Source organism: Vulpes lagopus, chromosome 5, assembly GCF_018345385.1.
Source record: "Vulpes lagopus strain Blue_001 chromosome 5, ASM1834538v1, whole genome shotgun sequence".
Classification (NCBI taxonomy): domain Eukaryota; kingdom Metazoa; phylum Chordata; class Mammalia; order Carnivora; family Canidae; genus Vulpes; species Vulpes lagopus.
Window position 1 is genome coordinate 127,133,016 of NC_054828.1, and position 24,870 is coordinate 127,157,885.

General features: G+C 38.1%; 1 protein-coding gene across 5 annotated transcripts in view; it reads left to right on the plus strand.

Moving 5' to 3' along the window:
* The window catches only part of ADAM17 (ADAM metallopeptidase domain 17), a 48,976-nt gene that overhangs the window by 11,501 nt on the left and 12,605 nt on the right, over nucleotides 1-24,870 (plus strand). The window contains exons 2-11 of one of the 5 annotated variants that reach the window (XM_041755637.1): nucleotides 1,218-1,350; nucleotides 7,186-7,316; nucleotides 8,577-8,665; nucleotides 10,870-11,038; nucleotides 12,547-12,680; nucleotides 14,502-14,591; nucleotides 16,553-16,666; nucleotides 18,246-18,390; nucleotides 18,499-18,587; nucleotides 20,237-20,389. In XM_041755637.1, coding sequence (XP_041611571.1) covers nucleotides 1,218-1,350; nucleotides 7,186-7,316; nucleotides 8,577-8,665; nucleotides 10,870-11,038; nucleotides 12,547-12,680; nucleotides 14,502-14,591; nucleotides 16,553-16,666; nucleotides 18,246-18,390; nucleotides 18,499-18,587; nucleotides 20,237-20,389 — 1,247 coding nt within the window. Of the gene's footprint in view, nucleotides 1-1,217; nucleotides 1,351-7,185; nucleotides 7,317-8,576; nucleotides 8,666-10,869; nucleotides 11,039-12,526; nucleotides 12,681-14,501; nucleotides 14,592-16,547; nucleotides 16,667-18,245; nucleotides 18,391-18,498; nucleotides 18,588-20,236; nucleotides 20,390-24,870 lie in introns of those variants that run through there. The other 4 variants (XM_041755638.1, XM_041755635.1, XM_041755639.1 and 1 more) reach the window with 4 other exon arrangements.

Consider the following 24,870-nt stretch of genomic DNA (forward strand, 5'->3'; position numbering starts at 1 on the left):
GTTGATTATGTAGTATGATACTTTTTGAGGTATCAAAATTATTGGTGTCTGGTATGGATATGAACTCATGTTCAGATTCCCTAATTGTCACAAGTACCTTTCCACATTGATTTGTTTGACCTAGGATCCAAAATGGTTCACACATTAGCTTGCTTGCTGTATTCTTGTCTATAGAAGTCCCCACTTATCTGTGGGGGATACATTGCAAGACTCCCAGTGGATGCCTGAAACTGGGTATGATATGGTAAAGTTTCATTTATAAATTCAGCATAGTAAGAAATTAACAGTAATAATAAAATAGAACAATTATAATAATAGACTGGAATGAAAGGTGAATATGGTCTCTCCCAAAATCTTTCTCTCTCTCTCTCTTTTTAAAAAATGTTTATTTATTAATGAGAGACAGAGAGAGAGGCAGAGACACAGAGGGAGAAGCAAGCTCCATGCAGGGAGCCCAACGCAGGACTCGATCCCGGGTCTCTAGGATCATCACACCCTGGGCTGAAGGTGGCGCTAAACCGCTAAGCCACCCGGGCTGCCTCCCCCCCTTTTTTTAAAGTGAGCTCTATGTTCAATGTGGGACTTGAACTCACAACTCCAGGATCAAGAGTTGCATGCTCTACAGACTGAGCCAGCCAGGCATCCCCCTTAAAAATCTTATTTTACTATACTTAACCCTTCTTGTGATGATGTGAGATGATAAGCTGCATATACGTTCAGATGAAGTGAGGTGAATAATGTGGGCATTTTGACCTACTGTTAGGCTACTGTGTACTGACCTTCTGACAGACCACAGCTGACCTCAGGTAGTTGAAACCTTAGATAAAGGAGGACCACTATATTATGTCTCCACTTTCTTTCTTTCCCATGCCATTTATCTTCTAAAGAACTTGGAAATATTTTATTCCAACAAAAAATATTTTATTTTGTAGGAATTCTGATATTCTAGATGTGGCTGATTGCTTCCTAAGGTTGTTAATTTGGTAACCTAATCTCTTTATGTCTTAAAAACTAAAAGTTAGGTCTTGATTAAATTCAGGTTGTGTGTTTTTTTTTTCTTCTTATATATCTATTTTGGCAAGAATTTATCATAGGTTGTGCTTAGCACTTCAAGATGCGTTATATCAGGAAAAGTTTGTTGTCAGACTCTGTCATTTTAGTGATATTGTAATTGATTAGTAAGTTAGGTGTTAATAATCATCTTACCTTTATTTCAGAAAACCTTGATTCTTTACTCTCAGACTACGATATCCTCTCTCTATCCAATATCCAGCAGCACTCAGTAAGAAAAAGGGATCTACAGGCCTCAACACATATAGAAACACTACTGACTTTTTCAGCCTTGAAAAGGTAATTTGAACTATTTATAGAAAAATATTGGGGTAACTGGGGACTTAGTTTGGCAAAAGTAGAAAAATAAGGGTGTTTATTAGAGTCTTAGGAAGTTATATTTTAAAGATTTGTAATTGATATAATTACAGTCAGTCATAATTCTTATATCACTTCTTACTCTAAAATTCATAGTGATGATTATTAAAAACAGGCAAATGAGTATTCCAAAGGTATTAATGATAGTAATAATGTTTATGGGATTCTAACAAAGGATTTTAATTAATTGAATGATTTGTAGTACTTTAAAATATTTTGTGCTACTTTACAACCATGAACTACGCACTAAATATTATCTTTCTTTTATATATGAACACACTGAGTTTTAGAGATCAAGGGTTTTTTCAGGACCCCACAGCCTTGTGGTAAGTTGAATAGAGAATTCAGAGCTGTGTGTATATTGAAGTCCCCTTACATCGTAGCATAAATTGATGTGATCTGTTTGGGCAATAATTTTGCTTTTTCTTACATCTTACAGATGTAAATCTGTTAGATAATTGCAGGCCTTTTTCTAAAGTCTTTTTAGGGAGCTTTACTAATATCAAAACAAACACTGAGAGAATGTTAATGGACTGAAGCAGAGAGAGAAACACACTTCCTGCTGAGCAGGTGCCTAAAGAGGGGCTCTATCCCAGAATCCCAGGATCATGACGTGAGCTGAAGGCACTTAACGGACTGAGCCACCCAGGCACCCCAACAAATATTTTTCAAAAAAGAAAGTAATACATGTACTTGATTTAAAAAGCAAACTGGGGGGGCGGGTAGTATAAGAAATTTTCACTTCTTCAGACTTCCCAGACATAGAGAGCTTTCCTGAATAAACCTCTAAAAGATTTTATTTTTTATTGTTTTTTAAAGATTTTATTTATTTATTCATGAGAGACACACACACACAGAGAGAGAGAGAGAGAGAGAGAGAGGCAGAGACACAGGCAGAAAGAGAAACAGGCTCCACGCAGGGAGCCCGACGTGGGACTCGATTCTGGAACTCCAGGATCACGCCCTGGACTGAAGGCAGGCGCTAAACCACTGAGCCACCCAGGGATCCCCTCTAAAAGATTTTAATGCATATTTTTGGCATATAGATCTGTGTATATGTAGGTGATATAGATAAGTAGATTTACCTCATTTTTATAGCTGCATAAATATTTATTTATTTATTTTTATTTATTTATTTATGATAGTCACACAGTGAGAGAGAGAGAGGCAGAGACATAGGCAGAGGGAGAAACAGGCTCCATGCACTGGGAGCCCGACGTGGGATTCGATCCCTGGGCCAAAGGCAGGCGCCAAACTGCTGCGCCACCCAGGGATCCCTTTTTTTTTTTAATATTTATTTTTTAAAAAATATTTTATTTATTCATGAGAGAGACAGAGAGAGAGGCAGAGACGTAGGCAGAGGGAGAAGCAGGCTCCATGCAGGGAGCCTGATGTGGGACTTGATCCTGGTACTGCAGGATCACACCCTGAGCCGAAGGCAGGTGCTTAACCACTGAACCGCCCAGGCGTCCCTGCATAAATATTTCTTTTGCATAGAATTGTAACGGTTTGTTGGCTAGTAACTTACAGCTACATATTATTTAACCAAAGTGATTATTATTTCTTATGGCAAACCTCCAATAAATATCTTTGTGAATATACCTTATCTAGGTTATTTTTTTTTATAGGATACATTCCTGAAAGAATGAGTCAAGGATATACATATTACAAATGTTTACTGCTGTTACCATATTTCTTCCTAAAGACATTAGCCCAATTTATTCTTCTAGTAGCAGTTTATGAGCTTACCTGTTTCCTGTTACCCTTAGCAATACAAGGTTTTATCAGCCCTTAATTTTTGTCCCTGTGAATGGGGATATATCTCATTGTGTTGATGATTTTTATCTTTTTTTTTTTAAGTGTTGTGGCTCCTTTTTTTTTTTTTAAAGATTTTATTTATTCATGAGAGAGAGAGAGAGAGAGGTAGAGACACAGGCAGAGGGAGAAGCAGGCTCCATGCAGTGAGCCTGATGTGGGACCGGATCCTGGGTCTCCAGGATCATGCCCTGGGCTGAAGGCAGGCACCCAACCGCTGAGCCACCCAGGAATCCCTGTGTTGATTTTTATCTTGTTTGAAATTGAGCATCTTTTCATGTGTGTAAATCATTTATTTTTCTGTGTCTACCTTTTTGTATCCTTTTACCATTTTTCTGATAGGTTTATTCGATTCCTGAATCATAGTCATGCTTAGTATATTTATCATATGTGAAACTGATATTTTATGCAGATATATTTTATAATGTCTTTTTCGTTTTTTTTCTAGTTATTGCCATCATCCTTAGATTATTTTTGAATAATTTCTTTCTGTTAGAGTTCATGTCAAAATATTGTTGTATTGGTTATCCAAGCTTCCAGGCCTATAGCAAATTTGAGCAGTGATGATGATGATAATCTACCTGGTGCTTAATTTCATGTAATTTATTTGAGGCACTTTGCACACGTTCTCTCTAATTCTCACCATGCTCCACAAAGAAGTTTTTGTTACTCTCTTTTTGGGGGAAAAAGAATTGAGACTCAGGTTGGGTAACTTGCTCAAGGTCACTTAGCTAGTAAGTGGAAGATAAAGGATTTGAATACAAGCCTGTGCTATTTCTGCTGTCTGATATGGATGTCTGATATGGATTTTGGTGAAGAAGTGGATATAGTTTATAAGAGATAAATAGGAGCAAAGGATAAGGGGGAAACTGCAAAATAAGAACTAAAAATTTGGCTTTCTAGGTTTTTTTTAAAGTTAGGTTTGGGGTGACTCATAGAGTCTTTTCTGTGGGGGGAAGTGTTGCCATACCCCATGCATTCCTCTCTTTCAGGTCTCATAGATGACATTGATTCTTAAGAAAATGTTCAGTATTATCTTTGTATACTCTTTGTGTAAGGAAGCAGGGAGGTTTGTAATTTATTTTACAGGCTTTCCATCTGAAGTGTTTATAAATGGAAATGGATCTAACCATGTAGCAGAATTTTGGACCAAGTACTTTAAAATAGTTTATATCATTTAACCCTGAAAACCATTCAGTTAGTAGGTATTACTTCCATTTGTAGATGAAGATACTTATTTCAGAGGTTAAGGCCAAGATTAAGCATCGAGTAAGTGGTGGAGACAAGATTTGAGCTAGGTTTGTCAGACTCCAAAGCTCTTTATTTTATGCTGCATCGTTAAAAGAAAAAGAAGGTTGGGATATTTGAGATGATCAGTTTATATAGGGCTGAACTTACCAATGTGAAGCTGCTCATTACAAATGTGAAGGTACTTATAAATGATTAGATTTTCTGGTTTTAGACAGTAGTCTAAAAGGCTAATTTAAATCAAGGTGATTAGATTTGTGTATGACTATTATAGCAGTTGAAAAGCATGGAAATGCTGAGAAATTGTATGAGGAGTTAAATAGTAACTTTATGAAGAAAAACCCCTGAAATTTGCCTAGAAGTTACATTTCCTCTGTTTTATAAATTAAGAAATGCTATTCTAAAGTTAAAAATATTGTTTTAATACTTTTTTTAAAAAAAGATTTTATTTATTTATTCATGAGAGACACAGGCAGAAGGAGAAGCAGGCTCCATTCAGGAAGCCTAACATGGGACTTGATCCCAGATCTCCAGGATCATGCTCTGGACTGAAGGTGGTGCTAAACCGCTGAGCCACCTGGGCTGCCCTGTTTTAATACTTTCTGATAATGTTGCACTTTTAAAAAAATTTAGATATTTCTTATATCCTCTTAAAAGTGAAATATCTTAATTTATTTGAAGAGGGCTAGAACTGATAAATGGAAATAATACATATCCAGCTAAATGGACTATTAAAAATAGATATGAGGTACAAACTTCCAGTCATAAAACAAGTCATAAGGATGTATAGCATGGTGACTGTAGTTAATACTGAATTGCATACATGAAAGTTGCTAAGAGAGTAGATCTTAAAATCTCTCTTAAAATAAATTGGTTGCTCTGTATGCTAACAATTTTAATTAGATATTATGTAATATTTACAGAAAAGGAGGAAAATATTGTTAATTCAGGTGGATTAACACTAGTTTGTAGTTACTGTAAATCCTTAAGCCAAAAGTCAGAAAGATAAAGGAAAATGCTAAAGGAAATCTATTAGTACATGACTTCACATAATTTTGAGAGGATAAAGTAAAATATAAATTCTGACTGAAATAACCTTTAGAGGTTTTACAACTCAAAGATGAAGATTGGAAAGTCAGAAAACAGGAACTTTACCATTCCTTGGTCCTTATCTTTATAGAAGAGCAGATTTTTAGTGTAGAAAACAATGCAATTTCAGTGATTTTTCTGGAAAGAATATTAAGTAAGAGTAACATTGAGACTCATAGAGGGCTTCGAAGCTGAATAATGAGGCATTTAGAATAGGGATACTTTTCCTTACAAAGTTATCAGCATAACTGATGGAAAAAAAATCATAGCTGTGAATGTGTGGGAAGATATGTTTTAGGAGAACAGGAGAAGATGTTCCAAGGATTTCTGAAATAATGTTCTATTGTCTCTTTCCCTTTGACCATTAAAAAAACCCACAAGTGAACTAAAATTACTTTGTTATGCTCAAAAAGTTAAAAATATTTGTTGCCGTGGAGGCCGCCCCTGTCTAGATTCTTTCTGGCAGTTTAGACTTAGGCAAACCCATGGGGAAGTAACACTTCATAGTTTCAACCCCACAACTGACAAAATTTGTTCCTGTGGTTAAGATAAAAAACATACCTTTATCTTTAGTGTTCATGGGCACATTGAAAGGGTAAATAATAATTGAAAAATTCTTGCTCACCACACCCAGATTTTATGTCAGGACTGAAACTGAGAGAAAACAAAAGAATATTAAGCTGACTAAACTGGAGTATGTGCTTTAATGTCTCCGTTGGATCCTTATATTTATTTTCCTCACAGGAATTGAGGATTAATTTTTTTCAAGATACATTCTCTTTAGAAGGAGAAAAAAAGCATGAGTGCTTTTAAATATAGAAAGTAGCAATTACTAACTTTGCCTAGCAATAAGAACAGCTTGATTTTTAGAGGCAGCACAGTACAGGCTTTTTTTTTTTTTTTTTTAAAGATTTTATTTATTGATGAGAGAGAGGCAGAGACACAGGCAGAGGGAGAAGCAGGCTCCGCACAGGGAGCCCAATGTGGGACTCAATCCTGGGACTCCAGGATCACGCTCCGGGCCAAAGGCAGATGCTCAATCACTGAGCTACCCAGGCGTCCCAACAGTACAGGCTTTTGAAATACACCTAGTTCGGTGTCTAGTTTCATCACTTACTGGCTGTGTAACCTTGAGTATGTTGATAGACCTCCAACCCTCAGTGTTTACTGTGTGAAGTGGAAATAATGTAAGCAGAGCACGTAATGCTGAGTAGTATTCAGTAGTGGTATCTAGTAATACCAGTCTGATAAATTTTTCAGACAAGCAGGATTCCAACTTAAACTATCCACATGTGTGTTTCCTTAGTCAGGCTCAAAAAGATGAATGCATAAGCTCTTTGAATCTTTTTTCCTCCAATTTTAGTCTTTTTTTTTGGCTTGCCAAATTCTTATAGCTAAAGAAATTTGTCTGTCTTTTTTTTTTTTTTTTGTCTGTCTTTATATGTGATATAATGCTAAGTACCTAGTAAAACAGTAGTTATAAGTGGAATAGTGTTTTATTAATGTCCACTCTCTGTCAGCTTATTTTTTAAGTAAGTTGAATTTTATGGGTTAGAGTAAAATTTTATGTGTTTAGAGTAAAATATGGCTGCATTCTTTCTTTAGGCATTTTAAATTGTATCTGACATCAAGTACTGAACGCTTTTCCCAAAATTTCAAAGTCGTGGTGGTAGATGGTAAAGATGAAAGTGAGTACACCGTCAAATGGCAGGACTTCTTCAGTGGACACGTGGTTGGTTAGTATGAAGCTTGTTTGTTTGCCCTTGTGTCTGTTAAGGTGTCCAGATCTAGTTTGCATATTCTTTTTTATTGGGTGTCAGAGAAGTGCTATTCTTTGTTTCATATGAGTCTTATAAGTTTGGAAGAAGGAACATGTAGATGGGGGGAAATGGGGATTATCTAAGCATGTATATATATACTGTCTATTTTGATGATTAAAATTAATTTCCTCCCAGTTGATAAGAATTTAACCTCCTCTTATCTCCAGGGAAGGATGTAGGCTTCCCTTATGAGATTTTAAACAAGGAAGCTAGGAGATAAAATAATTGACTTTATGATTCTGTTAAGTATTTAAGACATTATGTCAAACAAGCAATTGTGGTTTACTTCTGGAACTTTCTCTGCAGAAAAAAGAAATGACATTAAAATCTGCAAATCATGCAGTTCAAACTCTGTAGATTCCAGATCATGCTTTCTGCCTCCTTCCCTTCCTCATTCTTCCTTCTCTCCTTTCCCCCTTCCCCCCCTTCTTCCCCTTCCTCCCTACCCGCTTTCCCTTTCCCTTTCTTTCAGAGAGGGAGAGGGGTTAGGGAATGGGATGGGGACAGAGGCAGAGGGAGAGAGAGAATCCGTGCAGGCTCCACACCCAGCATGGAGCCCAATGTGGGGCTTGATGTCAGACCCTGAGATCATGACCTGGACTGAAATCAAGAGTCGGAGGCTTAACCAACTGACCCACCCAGGCACCCTTCTCTTAGTTCTTTCTTAACCAGAACTCAGTGAAGTTACTCCTGGAAGAACATCTATACATTTGTTTTTGGTTTTGTTCTTTTTTTTTTTTAAGATTTATTTATTTATTTGTTTATGATAGACATAGAGAGAGGCAGAGACACAGGAAGAGGGAGAAGTGGGCTCCATGGTGGGAGCCCGATGCGGGACTCAATCCCAGGACTTCAGGATCGCACCCTGGGCCAAAGGCAGGCGCTAAACCGCTGAGCCACCCAGGGATCCCTTGGTTTTGTTCTATAACACACTCTAGATAATTTTTAGAAGAGAATTGAGGGAAAGAGAAAGGTTTCAAATGAGTTGAGGCTACTCCTTAGGAGTGTGAATATTTTGCTGCTTGCTGGGCCCTGTGTTTCTTTGTTGTAGATTTCTATAGTACCTAGGCAGATTCCACTCTGATGAAGGACTTGATCGATTTTTATTGACGGTAGTGCATAGTTTATTTTTTGATAGAAGTATTTGTAAATGATGGATTTTTTTTTTCTCTTAAGGTGAGCCTGACTCTAGAGTTCTAGCCCACATAGGAGATGATGATATGACGATAAGAATCAACACAGATGGAGCAGAATATAATATAGAGGTAAATCTGTATGTAAATTTTTTTTGGGGTGGGAGCTGTTAAAACTGTTTCCCAGTTGTTTTAAGAAGACAAAAGTCTTTAATTGTACTTCTATTTTCCTTGTGTTTAAAGTTTTTAACCAATGAAGTAGATGGTTCTTTATTAAAAGAAAAAGAAGATAATATTTTTTACACGTCTGAGAGACTGCCCTAAGATGCACTCTATTTCTAAGTGCCATAATTGAGAGAAAGTCATATAGGGGGTGGATAATGGGAAGAGAAAACTTCCTTTCTCTCCTGATTCATTTTTTTATTCTTTAATAATCCTACTATAAGTGTAAATGTTTGCAAAGACAAAAGTCAAGTCTTCTCCTGTTACCCCCTAGACTCTCAGGAAATGCAAAATTAATAAAAGGTGATAGTTTGAGAAGTTAAAAGAGGGAAACTCAGGCTCTGGTTACTCCTCCACTGAAGTACTAACAGCAGAAACCAAGACCAAACTAGCAGCCTTCCTTTTTTTTTTTTTTTTTTTTTTGTTTAAGAGATTTTATTTCCGGTTAGTCAGTAGGCTATTAGTATTTGTTTTGGGGGCATTGAAGTTACATGTGATAGATTTTCAACTGCATGGGGGGGGGGGGAGTCATTGCCCCTAATCCCTGCATTGTGGGAGAGTCAACTTTATTTATTTATTTATTTATTTATTTATTTATTTATTTATTTATTTATGTCAACTATATTTAATAGCGTTATTGAGGTAAAATTCACATACTATACAGTTCACTCATTTATATCCATTATGAAGGATATAATTCATTGGCTTTTACTGTATCCTAGTTATGGAAGTCATCACCACAATCAATGTTAGAACATTTTCACCACCTGCAAAAGAAATACTGTACCCTCTAGCAGCCCACCACCCTTTGCTTCCAAATCCCCTGGCCCTAGGAAACCACTGATCCATGATCTCTTTAGATTTGCTTGGTCGTACATATAAATGGAATCACAATATGTGATCTTTTATGACTGGCTTCTTTCTCTTAGTATATTTTTAAGTTTCATCCATGCTTTAGCCTGTGTCAGTACTTCATTTCTTTTTATTGCCAAATATTCTATTGTATGGATATGCCATATTGTGCTTGTTTTATGGACATTTGGATTGTTTTCACTTCTTTGGCTATTACAAATAATGCTTCTGTGAACATTTGTGAGCAAGTTTCTGTGTGAGCATTTATTTTCAATTCTCTGGGGTTTATATCAGGAGTGGAATTTCTGGGTCATAGGCTAACTCTATTTTTAACCTTTTGGGGAACTACCAGACTGTTTTCCAGACTGTGGCTGCATTCCACATTCTCACCATTTTACATTCCACAGTATATGAGACTTCTGACTTCTCCACATCTTCACCAATACTTCTTATGACCTGTTTTTGATTCCAACCATCTTGGCAGATGTGAAGTCATGTCCTCGTGGTTTAGATTTTCATTTCCATGATGGATATGGAAGGAGATTTTATATATCCATATATATATATATATATATATAATATGAGAGTGTGTGTGTGTGTACACACAGTATCTTTTTGTACTTTGCTCATAAGCTGCTTAGTTTGGATGAGACCAGCATCCTTATTGGAACTTTGTTTTTGATTTGACTAACTTTTCAAATGTGTTAGTTCTGATTTACTGTGACCTTGTGATAGGGAAAGTGAAGATTTTTTAAAAACTGCTCTTCCTGAAAGGTATAATAAGTTTTAGGCACATTACTGCAAATTTTCTGCCTTCTCTCCTGTGTATAAAACCTTCATGGTAAAAAGATACTAAGGACACTGGAATGAGAACGGTGCAGGGACCAAAGGCTCATCTCCTGTTTGTTGCTATAGGTCATTACCTGGAGTGGGGTTGGCATGCTGTAGGTGTTACAGAAATGTTTTTGAATGAATGAAAAAGGTTCTGCGTTTCCTTTTCTGGATCTTCTGAAAGGTTTCATAACTTGTACAAAATAATGCTTTCTTCAAATACAGATAAAAATCAAAGGGTGAATAATCCATGTATTTATTTGCCAGCATAGAAGCTCTGAGAAAAGTTGAAATGATTTGTTTTTGTTAAAATGACTAGTCAGTTTACTTAAGCTGGAAATGAATGTTACCTAAAAACAAAGGATGTTGTAAGAATTGATTGTTTGGGAATTCTTATATTTTGTGTCTCAATTATATGATTTCTGTTTTAGCCACTTTGGAGACTAATTAATGATACTAAAGACAAAAGAATGTTAGTTTATAAATCTGAAGATATCAAGAATGTTTCACGCCTACAGTCTCCAAAAGTATGTGGTTATATAAAGGCGGATAATGAAGAGTTGCTTCCAAAAGGGCTGGTAGACAGAGAGCCACCTAATGGTAAGACTTAAAAATATATTTCAAATAAGAAATTATTTCAAATATGCATTATGGCTGTCTTCAGTAGAGATGGTGGTTAATTGATTAGTAAATGTAGTATTTGACTTGAAAATAGTTTTATTCAGAATTTTCTTTAATTCTTTTGCCTGTGAGAATTGAAAACACTCAAATAATGATAACAATAAAGGTCGGAAAAAGTCTACAGAAAGGGGAAATTGAATAATCTGAGGGAATTTTTTTTTTTTTTTTTTGTAAATAGTAAAGAAGGGTTGACAATACATATAGTGTTTAAGTGGGTATGGAGAGGAGGGAAAGTGTTTTTATTTGGGGTATTTAGAAATAACAAAATACTGTTGAAAAATAATATCTTTTTTTTTTAAATTTTATTTATTTTTTCATGATAATCACACACAGAGAGAGAGAGAGAGGCAGAGACATAGGCAGAGGGAGAAGCAGGCTCCATATAGGGAGCCTGATGTGGGATTCGATCCCGGGTCTCCAGGATCGCGCCCTGGGCCAAAGGCAGGCGCTAAACCTCTGCGCCACCCAGGGATCCCGAAAAATAATATCTTTAGATAAGCTTATGAGAAATTAGTTGGTACCAAGAGAGGTCTGTACTGTTTAGAAAGAGGTTATCAGTCTTGGGACAGCTCACTCTATTTTTATTTATTTATTAAATATTTTGTTAAAAGGTTTTATATATATATTGGAGAGAGAGCACGAGTGGGGAGGAAGGGCAGAGAGGGACAAGCAGACACCTTGAAATATGGGGGTCGATCTCAGAACTCTGAGATCACGACCTGAGCCAAAGTCAGGCACTTAACTGACTAAGCCACCCAAGTTCCCCAAAGATTTTATTTTTTAAGTGATCTCCACACCCAACATCAGGCTTGAATTCACAACCCGGAGATCAAGAGTCGCGCACTCTACTGACTGAGCCAGGCAGGTTCCCCGTGACAGATCAGTTTAGGGTCGTGGAAAAACCTAGCCATCATGGAGAATTACTCGACTGTCCTCGTTTTTGAAAACTTACAGAATATGGCTAACATTTTAGTATATAAATAGTCAGTTGGATATTTGATAAAGAGAAGGACCTATTACCATAAACTAATTTTTAGTGTCTGATTATCTTGGTGGTTTTACTCTTACTTTGGTTAATTGGTAAACTTCTAGTATATGTGCTGCCAAAGCGAGCACAATTTGTAAACTTCTAGAAGAAAATGACCAACAATAAGCTAGATGGTTGTCTTACCTTAAGTACTTTTTAAAAGTTTCATTTTAAAACCTTCTGAAGGAGGCCTTTTTCCTTGGTTTTGAATTCTATTTTAAAACCTCATATTACTTTTTACTTTTCTGTCTCCAAATTGTTTTTTGTGAAGGTATCTTTAAGGGATACTAAGCTCAAATAATGTTTGTTTCAAAAATATGGTAGATTTAAAGTGTTACTATAAAAAAAACTCCTTGTTTTGATGAATTTTGATTTAATAGTGCATACAAATTCATATTAGAGTTTGTTCATCGGGTGAAGAGAAGAGCTGATCCTAACCCATTGAAGAACACCTGTAAATTGTTGGTGGTAGCAGATCATCGCTTTTACAAATACATGGGCAGAGGGGAAGAGAGTACAACTACAAATTACTTAGTAAGTATCTGATATTGGATCAGGTCACTAGACATAAAAATCGAGGTAGATAGGGAAATTCCAATTAAGAGAAGACTGCTATGATGTGAAATGTAATGAAATGAGATGTTTCAGATGCCTTGTTATTTCCTAAAATAATGGGGAGTTCTCTTAGGTTCTTATATTACTCTGTAGAGATTCTAATTTCAAATTTTTTAAAACCCATTTTACCTTTGAACTAATGTTTTGCACATTAGAATTTTTATGCATATTAGGTGTAGGGAGAATTCATAGCATAGGCCTCCCTTCTCTATTCAGTTGAACTCTGAAAACATCACTGCTATAATGGCTGTGACTCGTGTGAATATATGCTCCAGAGTGGGGAAAAAAAAGTATTTATATGAACCTCTGTGTGTTCTTTGCTTATATGTATATTTCAGAGAAGATGATCCTTTTGGCTTATGTTGTATAAAATAGCTAATTGTTGGACTATAACTATGTGAAGTAGGTGGAACTTTCATGGTCATAACTAACTGTAGAGCAAAGATTCAAAAAGAAAGATTACAGAAGTACTGACACTGAGTTTTTGAGCCTTTACTATTATAATTTGAAAAGCCAAGGGAATCCTTTTTCATTGACATTTTTTGTTAGTATGATCTCATTCGTTGTGATAATTTGGCACTGACGAAATGTTTTTGTTGAAGGAATAAAAGAGAATGCAACTATTCATGAACCCAGAGTGTAGGCCCCAAAAGATGCCTTTCTCCTTGCCTTGCTTTTTCCATTCTCTGTGTTTTATTTGTCCCCCCCTCCCCCTATTTCCCTCCCCTTCCAATGTCAAGTGAAAGAATTTATTATGAGGGTAGTAGGAGTAGTGTGTGAAGTCACTGCAATTCTTGTTCCTAAGTAAAAGATTCTTTCTTGAAAAAGTTACTTCTTAATGTGAGTTTTGTATTAAGGGGGTTTTAATACACTTTTTTGTTTATTACACCACAAATATGAATATGATGATAGGTCTAGTCTTAAAAACTGCATTTCTTAGTTTTACACTTACTATAAGCAAACAACAGTTTTTAGATCTCTAATATGCTTCACAGTTGCTAGAACAAACCTCATCTAGCCAGTTGGTGAACAATAGAACAGTCTGTTGGAGGTAAAGATGGGCAATGAGCATTTGTTCTTCTGTAGTTGGAATCAACCCTTGTCCCTTCTCCCCCAGTATTCTCTGTCTACCTTACCTCCCTTCCCAAATCATACGACAGAAGAGAGGGGAATGGTGGGAGTTTGCTCTTCTGTCCCTCTCTGCCCAGTCCTTGGGGCTGGACTTTGCCCAGTGAGGTTTGGGGATAGCTTGAGCAGCATCTGTTATTGCCCCTCACCTCTTTCTGGGGAAGACATTTCAGATGCTTGCCAAGAAATGGAGTGGAGATGGACTACTACTTTCTTAGAAGGGCATATTTTAGTACATTGGTTGACCTTTAACTTTCATTTTTGTAGTTGAACTATTTTAGACCTTTAACTTTCATTTTTATAGTTGAACTATTTTAGAAGTTACTTATAGTTTGGTTCATATGCAATTGATAATCTAAAATTTGAGATGAACTGTACCACTTCTTGATTCTGGCATAACACTTTAAGCTTGAGGCTAGGCATATTTATTTGTTTTGTTAGTGTCACCAATGTTACGGGATAACATCTTAGTGCTAGTTTTGTAATTGATGGAAACTCTGACAGTGGTATTTTCTCTAAACTGACCATTTTAATCCCTGAAAAATTTATATTACGTTGCAGAGTGATAATTATACACATGTCTTCCTCACACTCTTTCCTTTGTAAACACAGATAGAGCTTATTGACCGGGTGGATGACATCTATCGGAACACTTCATGGGACAACGCTGGTTTCAAAGGTTATGGAATACAGATAGAGCAGGTATTTACCAATGGTTGTGGATGTGGCTTTTGTTACTCGGCAGAGTGATGTGATGCAAGTATTTGTAACTCATCTTCGACTCTAATCTTAAAATGTGGACATGCCAGTGAATTGTATAGCATTTTTGAATTAATTATTTACAGATGTGAAGTTTTTTGTTCTTAGGCTTGTTGTAGGCAGAAAGCCGCCTTTTGCTGTGATCTTTCTCTCAATTTATGTTGGTTTTATCCTCTTCATTGTTTTACTTTTTTTGATTATGCTTTTTCTTTAGTTACAATGTTGGCACATATTGTTGAATCCTTAGAAAATTTACTCAAATACGGTGTACATTGGCAGGGCATCTGTACATATAGAACCAGTAGATCTCCCCCCCCCCCCCCCCGCCCCAATTTTCTGGTTTTTTATAACCTGTTCATAGAGCGCATTCAACAATGGATTATTGATGTCATCTTAATTATATCTCATAGTAAACACTGTTTGAAATTGATAAGACTAATTAAAAAGACTTCTAAAGTTGGGTATTGCTTTGGACAGATGTTTAATATGTAAATTATTTTCTGTTGTTTCCAGGCTCTTTCTATTAATTAACCATATTCTTATAGGTACTGAGGTATAGGATTTAGAGATTAAGAAACAAAACTTTTGAAATTTTACATCATACTATACTTTATAAATGTTAAACTTTTATAGTACTTGTATAAAACTAAGAGAATTATTTTTCCCTTTTCTATTCTTTTACTGTTTTGCATTTTCTTTTAAGTTGTTATTTGAATAGGTAATATATACACAAGGTACAAAAGCCAGTGAAAAGTAAGTCTCTTCAACCTCTGCCTATTGTCACACCAGCCCCTTTCCCCATGAGATGCCTCCGTGTCGCAAGTCTCATAAGTGCTGTCCCGGAGAGATTCTGTGCATGTATAGCATGTGTCTGTATATGTGTGTATTTGACACATGGTGGTATGCTCTACTCTTTTGCACCTTGCTTTTTCATTTGGCGAGTATGTTGGTGATTGTTCCATTATGGTACATAGAAAGTTGCCTCACTAGTCTAAAATAGCTGCATCATGTTCAAATTTTAGGGAACTAAAAAAAGAACTAAAAAAAAAAAAAAAAAAAAAAAAAAACAAATTTTAGGGAACTAATAGATAAAACTCCCTTTGCCTTAAGAACTTGGGACCACTTGGAAAAATAGGTGCAGTAAAGGAGATTAAATATCAGCTTTATAATAATGATGACGGATGGATTGGAGGGTGTGGTTTACGTGTGCAGTCATAGTGGGCTTCCCACCTATTTCATCCTGGAATTGATCTTGACCACCCACCACCAAAGCTGCTGAGCCCTCCCCTGTGAGCTTCCCATGTGGTGGCAGAGCAGAACAGACCAGAATATACCCTCTCCAGGCAGGCACATCCAGAAAAGAGGCCAGAAATGGCTGAGCTGAGATGGCTTTGTTCTTTTCCCTAAACACGCTCACTGGTCAGTAACGTTTCATCTCCTTGGAGTAAAGCCTTTATTCCTTTTTTATTAAAGCGGGATTAACGTGAATTTTTACTATATGTACAAGGAAGAGCTCCTGTTCTTTGTAATCTTTTTGTGGAGTGCAGTGACAGACATCTAATTCTTCTGGGTCTCTGAATCATTGACTGTAGTTGGAGTAAATATTTTAAGCTTGTGGAACCCAAGTTCTCATTTTGTCAAACTAAATGTAGAGGAAATAAGAGTTGAGGATTACATTTATAAGTTGATAAATAATTCATTGACATACATGTTTTCCATACCATGTGCTTCTCAGTTTGTTTTTAAATGGATATTAGAGCTGAAGAATTTTATGGAATTTTGGTTTTAAAACATTTTTTCTAGAATGGTAGATGATCTTATTTTGAATAGCTAGAAGTGTGGTATTACTTTAGTCTTATGCCTTTTTCTTAAGTGTTCTAAGTATATTGTCTTTTTAAGTATAGATCCGCATTCTCAAGTCTCCACAAGAGGTGAAACCTGGTGAAAGGCACTATAACATGGCAAAAAGTTACCCAAATGAAGAAAAGGATGCTTGGGATGTGAAGATGTTGCTGGAGGTAGGTGGCAGAGTCCTGGGTATGATGCTGTTAGCACCCTTTTTGGTTTCTAGTACATGGGGCATGTCTGCATCTCAATGAAGGGGTATGATGACAAAGGTAATTGAGAACCAGGAGCAGCCCACCCCAGCTAATCCAGCAATGACCTTACCCCTGTAGCAGGGCAGACAGCAAGATAGGCCAAAAAGTTCTGAAAACGAAAGATGCTAGAAAGCAGTACTTCTTGACCTTAATATCTTTGAGAATTTAGTTGTTGAAGTATTGAGACTTCAGAAAATGTATACCCAATATAGACACTTTTTGCATACCATTTTGTTCAGGTTTCTTTGAAACTTATCAGTAGATCTCCCAGGTCAGTAATTGTCAAACAGTATGAAAATGTATTAGTAGAAATATAACTTGGAGATCTGAAAGTTTTCTAAAAACCTCTGTGACTGTATTCTAGTAATAAATCTAAAGATAGCCTAAACATTCTATGCCATATAATTCTTGCCTCAACAGGGTAGGATTGATCCTTTTTGCTACAGATTTCAGTGTCTTGGGTTTGTGTATGTGATTGCTTTGTTGTAAAATGACCTTTGTGAGGTGATAGTGATCTTTTAATAAGTTAGTAAATGTATTGATTTCCTATGGCTGCTCCAACAAGTTACCACAAATTCAGCAGCTTATAACAATACTTATTTATCTAATCATTTCCATGGGTTAGTCCATGCACAGTGTGGCTCATCAGTCTCACAAGGCAAAAATTAAGTTTTCAAAGCTTAAATGGAGTTAAAGGATATTACCAATTCTTTATCCAGGTTGAGATCCAAAGAATGCTGAATGTGTAGAGTACTCTGTGTGGCTTAATCTGCTGTGATCCACTGCCACATCCAGAGGTTCAGACAGCACCGTTCACTTCTAAAGAGGCTTGGCTGGGGTACTAATCTGTTAGGGCTGCCAGTAACAGAGCACCACAGACCCGGCAGCTTAAACAGCAGAAATTTATGTTTTATGGTTCCAGAGGCTGGAAAACCAAGGCAAGCTTAAAAAAACAAAACAACAAAAAAACCCTGAGCACCTGGCTGGCTCAGTTGGAAGAGCATGAGACTCTTGATTTTAGGGTTGCAAGTTCGAGCCCCATGTTGGGTGTAGAGATTACTAAAAATAAATGAACTTAGAAAAAAACAACCCAAACATATACAAAGCCCATAAAATCCTCGAAATACTTTTGAGGGAATCTGTTTGGGTAGTAGGTGCTGACATCCCTTGGAAGGAATATCCAAGCACGGAGACTTACAGATTTGGAATATCCCCAGGGCTGAGCTGCACAGCTCCACACCAGCCCTCTTGGGTTTGAACTGCTATAAAAAGCTCCCAAGTTCTTCCCTATCCTACTGCCTCCCCGACTTGACAGCACTCCACTTCCTACCTATATAGGTGGGTGAAAATGTAGGTGAGGAGGCTTGGTGCTGCAGTTTGGTGGTTGCTGATGCAGAACTGCAGTTAGTCATAGGGTGTTTTTCTCCAGTGTCTGGTTGAAACTTCTGGTCTGATGTAATTGTTAATCTAATTAAGTATCCTTTTTTTTTTCTTAAAGCAATTTAGCTTTGATATAGCTGAAGAAGCATCTAAAGTCTGCCTAGCACATCTTTTTACGTATCAAGATTTTGATATGGGAACTCTTGGGTTAGCGTATGTTGGTTCTCCCAGAGCAAACAGTCATGGAGGTGTTTGCCCAAAGGGTGAGTTTTCCATTTGTTGTGTGGTTATGTGGGGATGGCAGGTTGATTAGATTATATGGTAATCCTGTATTAAATAAGTGATTTGTCACTGTTTCCTTTGTCCTCTAGCTTATTATAGTCCAATTGGAAAGAAGAATATCTATTTGAATAGTGGTTTGACCAGCACAAAAAATTATGGTAAAACCATCCTTACAAAGGTATGTTCTCATGTTTTTTAAAAGGATAGATTTTGATTTTATTGTAGTAGAACCCCAGCTGTATATATTTATGTAGGAATCTTTTTAAAAAGTAATACAAAAAAAATAAAAATAAAAAGTAATACATATTTTGTTTGTTTCTGCCTAAAAAAATACATGTGTTTGGTGGGAAATGAGAAAATAAAAAATATAAAGAAAAAGATAAAAGCTACCTGTGAGATTTCTTTTGTTGTTTTTCCTGAAGACACCACTTCCGGAGCCTTTCACCCTGTGGTTTTCTCTGCAGGCTACGTGGCTCCCAGTCCTATAGTGTAGCTGTCATTTGAAGACCTCCCCAAACTCCCACATTTCCTGGACCTCTTGTTCTTCCTCTTTCTTGATTTAGACCATCATTTTGGTGTAGTGTATCTTCTAGGAGCTTCTTAAGAAAAGGGTACATGAGAGGAAAATTGAGATTTTTACATATCTGAATATGTCTTTTGTGTTAATGTTAGAATCAATATGGAGTCATTCTGATTTTTTAAAAGATTTTATTTATTAATGAATGAGAGGCAGAGAGAGACAGAGACATAGGCAGAAGGAGAAGCAGGCTTCTTGCAGGGAGCCCGATGTGGGACTTGATCCCAGGACCCCAGGATCATGACCTGAGTTGAAGGCAGATGCTCAACCACTGAGCCACCCAGGCGTCCCAGTCCCTCTGATTTCTTTTTTTTAAGATTTTATTTATTTATTCATGAGAGACACACAGAAAGGCAGAGACATAGGCAGAGAGAGAGAGAAGCAGGCTTCCCACAGTGAGCCTGATATGGGGCCCTGAGATCATACCCTGAGCCAAAGGCAGATGCTCAACCATTGAGCCACCCAGGCATTCCAGTCTTTCTGATTTCTTATCCTTTGTACGTGACCTGTTTTTTTCCTTTAGAAGATTTTAGGATCTTGTTTTTGCCCAGGTATATCCATTAGGAATGTGTTAGGCACATTCCAGCAAATCCATACAACTAAAAATCCAAATCTTATTCATAAATAAGAGGTGTATTTGCCTCAGTCAGCAAGGTCAGGGATAGCATCCTGTGGGTAGCTGCAGCAGCATAGTGATGCTCGCAGGGAGCCAGGATCTTAGAGTTTTCATTCAGCCCCTCTGAGCACAAGCCTTTGTCCTCATGCTTCTCATCTGCTCACAAGATGGTTCTCCTCTATGTTGTAGAAAGGGGGACAGAGCCCTGTCTGTCCCTTCTAAAAAACTCAAAGTCTCACTCACTGGCTTCTGTTTATGTCTTGCTAGACAGACTCAGTCATGTGACTGACCTGCCCTCAAGGAAATACGGGAAAATGGCTGTTTTAGTAGAGTACATTGCCAACATGAGCAGGATTAGGATTTTTTAAGGAAGAAGGGAGAATGGATATTGATAGGAAATACTGGCCTCTGCTACACTGGTAGTTTGGCTATGATGTTATAGGTGGTGTAGTTTTTTTTTATCCCACTGTGCTGGGCCCTTCAGTCTAGACACTCCCAACTCCCGCAGTCCAACCACTATCCTCTTGTTGATCCCATTTATCAGGACCCCATTTAAGAAAAGCAGGGTGTGGCTGGCCAAAGCAGCCGATGGTTGGATATTAAGAAATAATGTTTTCTTTGCGTGATCCTTAAGGAAGCTGACCTGGTTACAACTCATGAATTGGGACACAACTTTGGAGCAGAACATGATCCGGATGGCCTAGCGGAATGTGCCCCAAATGAGGACCAGGGCGGAAAATACGTTATGTATCCCATAGCTGTGAGTGGAGATCACGAGAACAATAAGGTATGTATCTTTTGGAGCTTTTTTAGGTTAGGAAAGAAAGAGGCTATGTTTAATTATAACGAGAGCACAGAAAAGCATTCCATTCCAGGGATGGAACTGCAAATTACAGAGTACCGTCGAACTTGTTTTTTTTGTTTTAGAGTGAAATGTGGTCCATCAATCTGGTTAAGGCTATCATTTGTACTGTTATTAAAGTCAATTGTGTTGATTTGAGCTATATGGAAAATTAGTGATAGCAATGGCTCGTGTTAGAGTTCTAGATGGCGGGGTCTGTGCAAGTTAAAAATTTCATGTCGTTCCTTATACAAGCTGTTATTCATTTTAACTCTAATTTGCATGTTTCATAAACTTTAGCAACAAAATACATAATTTGCCAGATTATAAACTTCCCATGGGAAAGGCCCTCACTTATCTTGTTCACAGCTGTCTCCAGTGCCTAGCAGGGGTACCTAGCACATAGTCATTTGCTGAGTAAATAAATGAACAGTTAGCTAGTGGGGGTTTCTGAGAGTACGCTAGTCCCATGGGATATCGTAGACGCCTGCAGAAACTTCAAGAGTGGCTACGATGGATTCCTAGAGTCTGAGCTGAAACTGTTCACAGGCATCTGGTTTGTGCATTTCACTTGAGGTTAAGCAGCACAAAGCCTCATGAGGAGAACATAGGTGTTGCCGAGTTAGAGAGGGCTGACCCTAACCAGGAAAGACTGTGAAGTATTTCTCCTGATTTCCTTTTTCAGGCGGGGCCATGGCTCTCTAAAGGCTGGCAAGGAGCTAGAGGAAAGGATTACTCTTGTGTTTCTCTGGCTTTGCTTTGGGAAGTTTCTCTCTCATGTTTTTTGTCATATTTTTCCTTGGCTATTATGTATAAACAGTCTCTTCCCCTCTTGCTTTGTACCTTAAGTTTTATTTTTCCTTTGCTTGATGACTTGTACCTTAGGCGCTTTGCCTGCCTCACTTCTGTGTACTCCTCCGACTTGTCACATACCCAGTTGAATTTTCCTCTGCTTTTCAGAGTTGTCTCTGCATTTCTTTTCTTCTTCTTCTTTTTTTTTTTTTTTAATGATTAATTTAATTTTAGAGAGTGTGTGTATGAGAGCTGGGGTGAGGGGGCAGAGGAGGAGAGAGAATCTCAAGCAGACACCTACGGAATGCAGAGCCTGACACTGGGCTTGATCTCATGACCCCAAGATCACGACTTGAGCCAAAACCAAGAGTCCGACAATTAACCGACTGAGCCACTGAGGCGCCCCTGTCTCTGCATTTCTAAGCACATACATTGTAGCTCAGTGCTATTCAGTAGAAGGTTTTGGGATGACGGAAACATTCTGTGTTAATACAGCAGCCACTAGTCACAGGTGGCCGTTGAGCACTCCAGATGTGGCCGGGGAGACCAAGTAACTGGATTTTAACTTGTTTATTTTATTATTTTAAAACTCTGTTTAAATTCAATAGTGGTTGCCTGGGGCTGGAGCTGGGAATGGGAGTTAACTGTAAAAGAACTTGAGGGACCTTATTGGGACAAGAACATGTCCATAGGCTGATTTACAGTCATTGGAAATCACTGACTTGTGCACTTGAAATGGGTGAATTTTGTGGTATGTAAAATATGCCTTAATAAAGCTATTAAATAAATAACAGCCACCACTAGCCAGTGTGGGAGCCAAGAGGAAGCAGTGAGCATGCAGAGGAGTTATGAAGCCATGAGTTGATCATTGTTGAAGCTGGTGAGGGCCATGTGGGTGTTCACAATACATTCTGTCCATTTTGCAAATGTGTGAACATTTCTATAGTAGTATGAAATATGTGGTGAGAGAAAAGAAACTAAAATAGTCACATTTGGCTTGTGGCTATAGGATTAGTGCACTCTGTAGTCATTTGCTTCTTTGTTAGGATGATGTGAGTACTTTGGGGGAAACTGTCTTACTTTGCAGACTCTTCCTCTAAAACTTCTTTTTTTTTTTTCATCTAAGACTTCTTTTTTTTTTAAATTTTTATTTATTTATGATAGTCACACACACAGAGAGAGAGAGAGAGAGAGGGGCAGAGACACAGGCAGAGGGAGAAGCAGGCTCCATGCACCGGGAGCCTGACGTGGGATTCGATCCTGGGTCTTCAGGATTGCGCCCTGGGCCAAAGGCAGGTGCTAAACCGCTGCGGCACCCAGGGATCCCTCCTCTAAAACTTCTAAGTGAGATTTACCTGGGAGCTCTTCCATGGCCTGGTAATGACACCCTAAGGAGAACAGTGCCTGGCCAGAGCCTTTTTTTTTTTTTTTTTTCTTCTTTTAAATTCAGGAAGTGCCAGTCTATCCACATTGGCCGTAGAGCTTACTTAAAAAAAAAAAACAACACACAACTCTTGGGGCACTTGGCTAGTTCTGTCAGTAGAGCATGTGAGTCTTGATCTCAGGGTCATGAGTCCAAGCCCCATGTTGAGCATGAAGCTTATTTAAATGAAAATGGAGGGACAAGGAAAGGAAGTGCTAGTTTATCAAAAAAGAAAAATTTATCCATTTATTTATTTTGTCCCAAGCACATCATATTTAGTGTATTTTCTGTTAGTTCGGTTTACCCAAGTATCAATCTTCTTATAAAAACACACTGAGCATCTTCTAATTGACATTTTTTTTCTTTCAAGATTTATTTATTTATTCATTCAGAGAGAGAGGCAGAGACAGAGGCAGAGGGTGAAGCAGGCTCCATGCAAGGAGCCCGACATGGGACTCGATCCTGGGTCTCAGGATCACACCCTTGGCTGCAGGCGGTGCTAAACCACTGCGCCACCGGGGCTTCCCCTAATCTACATTTTAAATGAATTCTTTAATTAAAATGTTTGTGAGTAGATTTTAAAGCACCTTGGTTTCCTTGACCTCGAAAGATAGGGCCTGGCACCTCCCACAGATACGCTGCTGAGAAGTGACTTGCCTTGGGCCTTGCTGTCATCAGATGGCACAAGGTGGGTGAGTTCGTAGGAGGGTTTGTTAGCAGAAGAGGAGAGAGTGTGGGAAGGTTGCAAAGAGAAGACCCGACTGAGGTTTTCAGGGAACGTGGAGACCACAGTCCCGTTAGCCCTGCCCAGGAGCCCCGCTCAGGGTATGGCTCTGGTAAGTTAGTGAGGAGGATTGTTACTGCTTCCGTGTGAATTCTGATTCCTTAGTGTCTGATCTCCCATGAGTTAACTGCTAAAATTGAGTTTATGAATCTGCAGTGCTCGTGAATAAACCCAGCAGATTCTAATTGCCGGAGGCCTAGACTAAAATAACCAGACCCCTTAAATCTCTTTACTATAGGGCCGCCCCAGTGGCACAGCGGTTTAGCGCCACCTGCAGCCTGGGGTGTGATCCTGGGGACCCGGGATCGAGTCCTGAATCAGGCTTCTTGTATGGAGCCTGGTTCTCCCTCTGCCTGTGTCTCTGCCTCTCTCTCTGTGTGTGTGTGTGTGTCTATGAATAATAAATAAATAAATAAATAAATCTCTTTACTATAGAATTAATGGGAAGGTGCTTAAAAAAAAAAAAAGCCCAGTTAGTATATCTGTTTAGGGTGTCTGGATATCTTTCCAAAAGTAATCCTTTCGGTATCTGATTCACAGACCTATGGAGGGTCTTATGCCTCTGCTTCTCAGAGGCTCTTTTCTGGGGCAAAAGTGAAGCCATTTTAGCAAATGTGCAGCATTTGTGGACACCCTGCCTCGGGAACTAACTATGCAAGGGACCCCTGGGTGGTTCAGTGTTTGAGAGTCTGCCTTAGGCTCAGGTCATGATCCCGGGGTCCTGGGATCGAGTCCCGCATTGGGCTCCCTCGCAGGGAGCTGCCTCCTCCCTCTGCCTGTGTCTCTGCCTCTCTCCCTCTCTCTCTCTCTGTGTCTCTCATGAATAAATAGATAAAATCTTAAAAAAAAAAAACAAACTAGATAAGTTTTTCAAGTTTCTTAATCCCTTTCTGGCTAATTTCAGATGGTTTGGAAAATGGACTCCATTTCAGAGCTCCTGGTAAAAATCACCAAATTTAGAAGACCATTTCCTTGATTCTATATTGCAGGTGGGGGAGCAAGGGTAGAGGCTTCTTTTGGGACATTGATCAACTGTAGAAATCTCAAAGAAACTTAAAATCATGGAGACCCATGTGAATGTTTAGGTAACAATTCGTATTTTTATCTAATAGGCTCTATGTAATATACGTCTTACTGTGTTCATCTATTTAGAAGCATTTATTTATTTATTTATTTTATTTAATTTTATTTTTTATTTAGAAGCTTTATACATGGGTCATTCCAGGGAAAAGAAGAGGTGAATCAGAGATAGACTGTGTTTTGCATCCCTGAGTCATTATGTCCAGGAAGATGATGCTGTATGCTTGATTCTTACTGTCACTGCATTGGTGCAGGATGTCATGCCTGGGGACAGGACAGCATGGAGTCTGGTGGAGCCAGACTGGGTCCTCTTGATGGGACGGACTGGGATGTATGGCCTCAGTGTTT